Source organism: Impatiens glandulifera, chromosome 1, assembly GCF_907164915.1.
Source record: "Impatiens glandulifera chromosome 1, dImpGla2.1, whole genome shotgun sequence".
NCBI classification, from domain to species: domain Eukaryota; kingdom Viridiplantae; phylum Streptophyta; class Magnoliopsida; order Ericales; family Balsaminaceae; genus Impatiens; species Impatiens glandulifera.
In genome coordinates this window covers 7,991,648-8,002,708 of record NC_061862.1, presented here as the reverse complement: position 1 = coordinate 8,002,708, position 11,061 = coordinate 7,991,648, and the positions used below count along the sequence as shown (strand labels likewise).

At 24.9% G+C, this 11,061-nt stretch overlaps 2 protein-coding genes across 2 annotated transcripts; both read left to right on the top strand.

Annotated features, from left to right (window-relative positions):
- Positions 1-2,755: 2,755 nt before the first annotated feature.
- On the top strand, positions 2,756-4,698 carry LOC124920845 (probable calcium-binding protein CML21). The gene is made up of 5 exons (XM_047461411.1): positions 2,756-2,898; positions 3,451-3,696; positions 3,813-4,018; positions 4,185-4,353; positions 4,437-4,698. Exons 2-5 carry the CDS (start codon positions 3,501-3,503, stop codon positions 4,532-4,534), a joined length of 669 nt encoding a protein of 222 aa, XP_047317367.1. The 5' UTR covers positions 2,756-2,898; positions 3,451-3,500; the 3' UTR covers positions 4,535-4,698.
- Positions 4,699-5,622: 924 nt separating this feature from the next.
- Positions 5,623-6,336, top strand: LOC124938791 (B3 domain-containing protein At3g25182-like). Its single transcript, XM_047479337.1, has one exon. The coding sequence runs from the start codon at positions 5,623-5,625 to the stop codon at positions 6,334-6,336; it is 714 nt and encodes a 237-aa protein (XP_047335293.1).
- The last annotated feature ends 4,725 nt before the right edge of the window (positions 6,337-11,061 follow it).

Here is an 11,061-nt window from a genome sequence, read left to right as displayed (position 1 = left end):
AAAAAATTAAAAAATGTTACTCAATAGGTTATTGAGCTCGTATGTACTCGAGAAAGACAATTAACTCCCTGACGGACTCTATTAGTTTTTCATAACGACTCTCAGAAAATGTCATAATAATAGCATTATGAATGATACGAATCGGACGACTACAATCATTACAAGTTTGACTATTTCGATCAAAATGGATAGTCCATTAAAAAATAATTGGGATGGTAATTCAAATATGTAGACATATCATATGAGTCGCATCAATTAAACTTCTCAGCAACTACCTAATAGCTCATGCATCATCACCCAATGAAACTCAATAATACACAAAATACTCCAATTACTAAGCACCCCCGACAATGCAAAAGTAAGTGGTTGTCGATTCAAGCTCCTCGTAACATATACGACTAACCATAATACAATGTTTTTTTCATGCGCGTATCATCCGTAAGAATTTTACCGTGAATAACGTTTCATCCAAAGAATGAGATCTTAAAAGAAATTTTTGGCTCCCAAAATTTATTCCAATAAAAATTATATAGAATAATTTTAGCAAACAACTTGTAATAGTGCCCCAAATGAAAACTATTCATATTTTGTCAACTAATAACGATCTTTTCAGAACGACACATGTGTAAAAAAAAAAGTATATTAAAGTTATTCAAATATATATGAAAAGGTGTGTTGATTGGTTTCAGTTTTTTTTTTTTAATTTAATGAAACATATAATCATACAGTTTTCTTATACAACATAATTGGATTGATCGATTAATTAGTTATATTATTTTTAATTTATAAAATTTCAAGAAAATAAAGTTATTAAAATAAATATAAACAAGTGACAATGATGTTTTGAGTATAAGAGAATTCTTGAAACAATTTGTTATTAGTTCATTTTTTTTCTTCTTAAACCCAAATTCTTGTTCAATCTATTTGTTGGCTTTTAATATATAGTTAAAACATTTAATTTCTTATATAAAATAAAATATTGAAATGTTTTATTCTCAATTACATTTATTTAGTCATTAAGTTTGTTGTAAAAACATTGTTTAAATATTTATTTAAACACACAAGTTATATATATATATATATATATATATATATATATATATATATATATATATATATATATATATATATATATATATATATATATATATATATATATATATATATATATATATATATATATATATATATATATATATATATATATATATAATGCTTAATTTTTAAAGTGTTCGGATTGCCGGGTGGAGAGTTGTGGTTAATTTGGATATATAAGTGAGAGTAAATTGATACTTGAGTCGGATTGTGGGTTGACCCGCTCATAAATTTAAAACGGTTAAAAATAAAATTAAAAATGCTAAAGATATTTTTACCGTAATATTTTTTCACGATTTTTTATATTATTACAAATGCAAATGCACGGAATACATGCTAGTTAAATAAATTGAAGTATACAAAAATAATATTTTTTTAAGACATTTAGGTTACTAGATCAATAAATTATAATTGAACTATGTTTAGAGGCTTTGAGAAGATTTTGAATCACATTCACTTGTATTAATCAATTTTTTTTAGTTAACTTCTCTTAATAAGCTAAACCTTCTTTGTTAAAAAGAATAAAAGAGAATATATTAGTTATATATATTTATTGTAATTAACCACTAAACCATTCAAATGAAAAGAATACTAAATTAAGAGTTGAAAAATATCACGGGATAGATTTATATTTTTTTTATAAAGAATTAATTTAAATAAAAAAATATGTACAAAATTAATTTATAAATAATACAAAATAACATTTTTATAATCAAAACGATTAATTGAGAATCTAAATGTTAAATAATATATCTAAATTTTAAAAATTACGACAGAGAAAATCCAAAATCTTGCAATTTATTGAGAGTGACTTTAAAGATGAACTTATTTATGTTTCATAAGAACGAGTGATGAAGTAGAATAAATCGAACAAACAAATTAAACAATGCAGGGGAATCTTTACAAAATATTTTGAACAATAATGAAAATGGTAATTGTTTGTGGGTTGTTAAGGAATGTTGGAAAATATTAAATTATGTGTTAACTATATCTACAAATATGATAAAAATAATAAATAAATGAATAAGTTATAAAATTTAAGTAAGAAAATTAACACAAACTCAGACCATAAAATATTAAGAGTATTATTTGTATTATAAAAATTTAAAACGACAAATTCAAAGTGGCAAAATGGGAAATTAAACACACTCCAAAGTCACCTAAGGGATCCAAAAATAAATTTGACTTTCCACCTTATTTAGAGTTTTTTGAAAAAAGAAACAATTCTCAACTAAAAATTTAACCTGAAATAATATATTATTTAAAAAGAGAATATTTCAAGTATCTAATATATATAAAAAAATAACATTATGAGATTAATAAAAATAAATGTATTATTTATTGATTTAGAACAAAATTTTATTTTGATTGTTTCTTTATACTCCTATTTTATTTTATCAAAATAATTTATCATCTAAATAAATACAAGTTAAATATCAAAATTTTCTTCAAATTTTAAAAATTTACAAATAAAAAATAAATTTATATATACAAATAAAATATTATTTTTTTAATATTATTTAATTAATTAATAAATAATATATGTTGGAAGAAGGACCAAAGAATAGTTTGATGGGCCTAACATAATCATGAATGATGACTCATTATTTTATATAAATAAATAAAATAAAATAAATAATCAATGCGAAGATCACTACGTGGTGGGCAGCGCACTCATCAAGTGGAAATGAGATTTCATCACGTAACGTACACATCCGTCGCTATAAATCCTTCAAAGCTTCATCTTCAACCTTGGCTGGGAACATACTTTTCGTCGTTTCTGCACTGCCTTCTCAAACTCTCGTAAGCGTCCGATCTTCTTATCTCCCGTTTTTAGGTTTTCGATTTCATTAAAGGATTTCTAAATTCACCTCTATAGTTCTATGCTAGTTGAAACAGATCCTAAATGAATAGTGTTTAACTTCAATCAGCCGTTATATAGCTATAGTAATTGAGTAATTACTGTATATACTTGTATAACTTGGAATCCTGCAAGCTTTTGTTTGTTTTGTTTCACTCATATTCCGTATGCATCTATTTTGATTAGAATTCTTCAGCTCGTAGTTAGAATTGATCAGATAGTGATGAAATTATTGGTGTTCTTAAACAAACAAAAAATGGGTTTACCCTCTCAATAGCTGGAATGAGTGTTTGATGTGAAATAGAAGTATTAAAATTTGTCAAAAGGGCAATAAAGTTGTTGTAAAATGGAATGGATTTATGCCAAATGCTTGCTAGTTCTTCTACTTGGTTGGAATTGTATGATCTGCTTAATAAAGTGCTCGAAATCCACATCTCTTAAGTACAATATCTTTTGTTCTCATTCAACATTTCTTTTGCCCTTTGTGTCTGTAGCATTATCTTGGGTCTTTATTCAATCTTCACCTCACTAAGTGGTGGTGGCTATGGGAGGTGTTGTGGGCAAGGTTGAGTTACCCAAGGGAAATATTGTTGAGTCTAAGCTTGAAGCTAAAGTGGTTGAAGTTATGAAGGGTAGAGCATCTAAAGGAAGTTCAATCAAATCATTTAACAGCATCATATTGAAGTTTCCCAAGATCGACACCAGTTTAAGAAAGTGCAAGGATATCTTTGAGCAATTCGGTATGTAACCCAAACTTGAATTGTTGACCTTTTTTCGATTTAGAGAATAATACTGCAGTGATGTGCTCTTTGATATCTGAGTTGCTATATATTCTTCCCATTCTTGTTTTTAATAGACGAGGACAGAAATGGCGCTATAGATCGATTGGAGCTGAAACACTGCTTCCATAATTTGGAACTTAATTTTACAGAAGAGGAAGTTAATGATCTCTTTAATGCATGTGATGTTAATGAGGACATGGGAATTGAGTTCAATGAGTTCATTGTCCTTCTCTGCCTTGTCTACCTTCTGAAGGAGAAGCCTTCTGCACTACTACAAGCAGTATCCATTATGTTTTATGTTTCTCATATAATGTTAGACGAGCTTATCTACCACATGAAATCTAATTGGATTTCAGTCATTGCTTTGTCTTTGGATAGCAAGATTATTATTTGGTTTTCTTTCCTATTTCTTCCTGTTGTTGTTGTCTACCATAATACCATTTCAGAAATCAGTTATGAGCATGCCAAATCTGGAGTCGACCTTTGAGACATTGGTGGACGCCTTTGTGTTCTTGGACAAGAATAAGGATGGTTACGTTAGCAAAAATGAGATGATTCAAGCAATAGACGAGACAGGGGAAAGGTCATCTGCACGAATAGCCATGAAACGATTTGGTCTGTGATCCTTTTCCTTTATTCCTTACAAACATTTAGTATTATCTCTTTAAAGACGGTTATTTTGTGTTTGGTTGTTGCAGAAGAGATGGACTGGGACAAAAATGGATCGGTGAACTTTAAGGAATTTTTGTTTGCCTTCACGAGATGGGTTGGAATCGACGAGGCTGAAGATGATTGAAAATTAACGACAATTGAGAGACTTATAATAAAATCATCTGTATAAACATGTTCATGAATTTCGCCTAACTAGTGAACTGCCTGTATATATATAACATAGTCACTGTGATATCATGTTGTGTTTATAAAGACTATTATCAATAACAAGAGTATTTATTTAATCAATTAGCTGTATTTCTTCACATCATTTTGTTCATCTTATTAAATTTTTATATAACTTTTTTTGACAAATGTTTTAATTAATTAAAACTCATACCCAAATTAGAACTACAAATATTTTCAGAAAAGAACTGCACAATTACGTTCAATAAAAATACAGATAAACCATTATTCCACTAAAGTCTATTTGATATTTTTTATTCCTTTTTAATATTTTAATTTTATTATTTTATTTAAAAGTGAAGTAGTAAAATAATTTTAAAATATTATTTGATTTTAATAAAAGTTAATAATTTTAATATATATATATATATGCTATTTATAATTCTTAAAATTAATGATAATTTCAAATAAATAATTTAACTATTGTTTTATTATAAAATTTTAATTAAGATTAATTATATATATATTGCAATATATTTAATTTAAAATAACAGATAAAATATTTATTAAATAAATACCAAACTAAACAACATAATTAATTAATGATAATATAAAATAAAATAAATTGAGACAATTATTTTATTTTGAAATCTTATAATATAGAATAAAATATATTTTAATTATAAGATTATATATAAATATATTAGTAATTATTCAAAATTAAACATTCTATAAATAAAATCATTATTTGAAAATATTTTATTTAAATTTATAAATTTGGAATTTAAAAATTAAACTTTAATTAATTAGGAAATACGAATCTATCCTCAACTTGCTTTTATTTTCCTCGACTCATCCCATCCGTTGGATCAATATTCCAATTTATATTATAATAATTCCATAACTAAGATATTACATCCTTATAATATTTCCTATAAATATAACTAACATTAAAACAAGAAATTTCACTTCTTTAAACATATATTTCTTTATTGCCTCTCTATTATGGAATTGAGTTCCGCATTGGTTTCTTCTAAATCAGTAGTAATGAAGCCTCCATTGCATGAGATTGATGATGGTATTGATGAAAACGATGAAACGATTCGTCTAGTTGTATCTGCACTTCTTTCACTTGGTGGAAATCCCACAGATAGTCAGAGCATCACAATGCCTTCGCCGCCCAAAGTGAAGAACAAGAAAAGAAAACTCGAGTTGTCGCCGTTCGAAAAGATGATGAGGAAGAGGAAGAGGGCTAGTGCTGCAGCTGCGGAAATTATCGATAGTAAGGATGCCCAATTGCCGACTTGGATGATCGGTAAGATTCAAGAGATGGGAGGGTCGGATGTGGAAATCGTGTTTCAAAGAGAACTATATGATAGCGATGTTAAAAAAACTAACAATCGGTTATCAATGCCGCTAAGTAAAATTAAAAACTTCTTGTCAGAAGCGGAGCGAAAATGGTTGGATGAAACAACACCAACAATGGAGGAAAAAAAGAGGAAGAATAAGAAGAAGAGGAAGAGGAAGCTTCTTAATAGTCTTGGGGTGAAGATGATTGATACTAATGGGAATATTGTGGAAGAAGAGATGAATGTAAGGAAGTGGACGATGGGACGCAACAACGAGACTGTTATATATAATCTTGTGACCGGTTGGAATCATTTGGTCAAAAGTAATGATCTCAAAGAAGGTATGAAAGTGCAACTCTGGAGTTTTCGTGTCTTGTCTCAGCTTTGGTTCGCTCTAATTCGTGTTGAGTAACTAATATTGTATCATGATTATTGATCGTATAATATTGTTAAGTAACTAGTTTGTTTATTGATAATGATTGTAATTGATGGTATCCAAACTCAATTAATAAAACTACATAGTTTGATTGAGTGCATTCTCATAATTATCACGCATTTACGTTAGTTTTGTAATATTAAACGCAAATTTATAACATAATAAGTATATTAATCGAACCGATTCACGAATACCCTTAAAGACCTAATTCCAAAATTTGAGCTCTGAAAACAATTATCGGAGCCCGGGCTTCAAATTCAGTTTTACTATAAGATAATACAATAGAATAACTACATCAATTTTAAATAATAGAAAATTAGGAACTCTTAATTATGATTGTTCTTGAATGATGTTTTTTTTCTATAATTTTCTTTCTGATTTTGAAAAATAGTAATTAACCTCAACAAAAATTTAATTATATTATTTGTGAGGACATTACTCAACTAATCTCGTTCGAACACCTTTTTCTTTTTTTTTCTTTTCTTTTCTTTTCTTTTCTTGTTTTTTTTTTTCAATTTTTATAATATGACTTTTAGCACATTCTCTTTTTGATAGATTATGTCTTCTTTAAAACCGACAAATTTTAATTTCAACTCTATAGTTTACTTTTAAAACTAAATCTAATATATATATTAAAAAATAAAATCTTTATAAGTTTGGTAATTTTTTTTACTCTTTAGTCAATTAACTTGTAATATTTTTTTTAGACTGCATTTTCATTTAAACTATTTTTATTTAATTTAAAAAAATGTATATATTAGCTTAACTACAGTTGTTGATAAATCTCCATAACAAGCTACATAAGGAAACATGACCATCAATCAATACTTGAAGCCGTTGAAATTGTGAAATCTTAATTTTAAAATTTTAAAGCACAACAACCTTTGTAATTCTCCATTTCTTGTACTTTGATTATCTAATTGAATATATTGAAATTGAAAAATCTACACACATTTTTGTACAATTTACTAAAGAACCAAAAAAAAGAAAAAATATATTATTAAAAATGGTTAGAAGTGAGGAAGACATAATGTGATAACAAATTCATGTTTATGCTGCTTAGTATCAGTCTTATTTCTAGTTCATTTTGTAAAAAAAAAAAATTGAGGAGAAAACTCTATGAATATGAATAAAAGAAAGAAAAAAAATATCATTTTTTTATTGCTATTCTATTCAAATCAGAAAATGGAAAAATAGATGCATATTATTTCTTTGATCATCCCAAATATATATGTCAATATTAGCGCAGATGATGGTACGTAGATGTAGATGTAATTCGTATTCAAACAATTATTCAGAGTTTCGAGAATCTTTTTTCTCGACCGATATCTAACACTTGATATTTAGTACGATGACTCCGCAACTCTGATCAATCAGCAATAAAAATAGAATCATGAAATTTCCCCCATAAATTCACCACAAGTCTAATTGGGATTCTGTTAAGTTTCATGGTGATGTCCGCTCATCATATTCTCCCTCTTTTTTAACATTTTCGTCTCCGTTTTTTTAAGCCTTTTACACTCTAAAATTAGGACTTGTTCGGTATAAACAATTTGAATAACTTTGAGAGAGAGAAAATGATGATTATTGATAATTTCGAGGAGGTGAGAATTTTTTTAAAAAACTATTTAAAGGATATTGATATATATAAATAAAATTATAATAATAATAATTTTAATAAATTGAGTAATTTAATTGATGAGGAAGAGTGAAATAATATTTAATTTTTTAAGATATTTAAATAACCCATTTTTTTTATCTTTTCATAAAATTTGATCTCCTTATTAAGTTATTAAGTATGTTTTTAAATGTACAAACAAAAACAATTAGTTTGTTTATGATTAATGTTATAAGAGAATTTAATGGAATATATATATATATATATATATATATATATATATATATATATATATAATTCTGCTTAATTTTTAATGTGTTTGGATTGCCGGATTGAGAACGATGGTTAATTTGAATATATATGTGAGAGTAAATGAATACTTGGATTGGATTGTGGGTTGACCCGCTTATAAACTTAAAACGGTTAAAAATAAAATTAAAAATGTTATAGGTATGGTTTGAACTTGCAACATAACATAACAAGTACAACCCTTTAATCAACTAGGCTAAAAACACTTTATAGTTTAAATTCAACATCAAATTTGAGGAACGCGGTGGTTCATCAATAGTTTTTAATCAATCATAATTCTCTTTTAACTCTGCGCTATAGATTTCACTATTATTAGTGAGCAATAATAGAAGAACTCTGTCATATTTATAGAGATAGAAGACATAATTCATATGGATATAGTAAGTCTCGCTTGGACTACTTTAATGGTAGTCTTTACATTTTTCCTTTTACTCGTATTATGGGGAAGAAGTGGACTCTAGAGGTAAAACTAATTGAGTTGAAAAATCAAACTGTATCAATTGTTTTAGAGATCGTTCTGCAATTTGATATTTGAGTCAGATTATGGGTTGACTCGCCCATAAACTTAAATCGGTTAAAAATAAAATTAAAAATAAAATTAAAAATGATATCACATTTTTATCGTAATATTTTTTCACAATTTTTTATATTATTACTCGTGCAAATACACGGGATAAATGTTAATAATTAGTGAGTAGTTTAAAAAACAATTATTTTTCTTTTTGTTTATTAGTAGGATGGTTGGCTTAATGAACAAGAGAGATATAATTACTAATGTAAACGATACTTATTTACATAAAATTGTTTTTATTTAGGTAACCATTGAACTATTTAACGTTGAGTTAATATAATTAATTTTATAATATATACTTTTAATTTAATGATTTAAAATGATCAATAATAAAGAAATTCCAATTTAAATTAGTTATGATTATTATTTGTTTCTTATTCTATTAATCAGCATCAATTTAAAAATTAAAAAACAAAATTTCAATTTAAAGTATATATGTGTACAATTATCTCACTCTCACTTAGATTTAGATGTATAAAAGTTCATTTAAACTTGTATAGTATCAAAAATTGGTTTATTTAATCAAAGTTAATTTATTTTTTTTAATTTATATATTTATTAATTAAATATTCATTTTTCTCTCTCATTCATTTTTTTTATTAATTAATTAATTTATGAGAAATAATTGAGGGATGGTAACAAATTTTTTTCTATTTTCTCTCTTCACCTTTTATCTATTTTTCATCGAGTTACATGGTGACACGTTATTCATTTCTTCAAATTCGCTCTCTCTATCACTCCTCTTAATTTATCTCCTTTTATTTTTTTTCTTTATAATATTTCTGTGAAGATTTTTATTTATTTTCTTTAATATAAATAAAAATAAAATTAATAATATTTCTAATAAATTCTTTTATTCAGTTTTATAATAATAGTATATAAATAAAATCATTGAGTTACTATTTTTTTATTTATAATCTTCATTATTACTCTATTTGTATTGAATTGATTAACATCTATTATTATTCAAGTATTTTGTTGTTGAAAAAATGAGTCACTGTAATATTAAAATATTAACTACTTAAAGAGATGAAATAATTTTAAATAATTAATGTTGATATAGAAATAATGCAAAAATAGTAAAAAGAAATAAAATAAAATAAAATAATAGAATATCAAATAACGAATTGAAGAAAAGTAAATGAATTAAAGAGAAAGGAAATTGATAATTAATTAATAAAAGAAAAAAGAGAAAAAATAAATATTTAATTAATAAAAATAAAAAAGTTAACTTTGTTTATAAAAATGAGCCAATATTTGATAATATATATTTGATATGAACCGTTCATATCCCTAATTATGATACATAATTGTACAATTATATACGTTTAAATAAGTTTTTTTTTTTTGGAAATAAATATACATGCATTGATGGTTTGGAAACGCCAGTTCTTCTTGGTAGAGTTTTTTTTTTGAAAAAATCATTTTTTTTATTATTATTAATTATTTTATTAATCATATTAATTAAATTATGAATTAAAACACCAAATTTATCTTTCCTTAATTTTATTACAAGTTAAAATATTAATAAAAACATCTTAATCATTTTACCAAATAAATTTTGAACAAGAAATAACAAATTTCCTAAATAAATTATATTATTTCTATATATTAAATATAATTTATATATATAATCTTTAAATATATATATATATATATATATATATAATATATATATTTTAGAAAATTTAACCTACAATAATCACATATTTGTCCACATATTACACTTGTAAATTTTATTTTTACAAAGAATTATAATTATAATTTTTTTATTAATCAATTGTCCATATTTAATTATTAATTTATATGTTATAACACACAATCAATATGCAAATAATATTTAAAATTAATTTATAAAATCTATCTCTTCATTTAATACTTATATGATAAATATAATTCAAAATTTTATCTTATTTTTTATTTTAAATTTAAAATTTAAAATTTTATAAATAAGATACTCGCAAATTATATTAAACCAATATGTTTAAGAAAACTGTGTTTATATATTATTATTTTTATGAGAGAGGATATTGAGCAAATGGGTAAAACCAATCCGTTTTGTCCAATCCGTATTAAATCCAAACTAAATTTATCCAATCCGTAATCCAAACCATTTTACTAATTAATATAGATCGGATACGGATTGGATTGAAAATGGTTTGGATAATCCAAACAAAAAAATATTTATATATATGAACTTGAA

Excerpts from the sequence above, each read along its gene's own strand:
- LOC124920845 (XM_047461411.1), top strand. The coding sequence starts at position 3,501 with ATGGGAGGTGTTGTGGGCAAGGTTGAGTTACCCAAGGGAAATATTGTT. Across the intron at positions 3,697-3,812 it reads GGATATCTTTGAGCAATTCG|ACGAGGACAGAAATGGCGCT; the intron begins GTATGTAACCCA and ends TGTTTTTAATAG. Across the intron at positions 4,019-4,184 it reads CTTCTGCACTACTACAAGCA|AAATCAGTTATGAGCATGCC; the intron begins GTATCCATTATG and ends ATACCATTTCAG.
- LOC124938791 (XM_047479337.1), top strand. The coding sequence starts at position 5,623 with ATGAAGCCTCCATTGCATGAGATTGATGATGGTATTGATGAAAACGAT.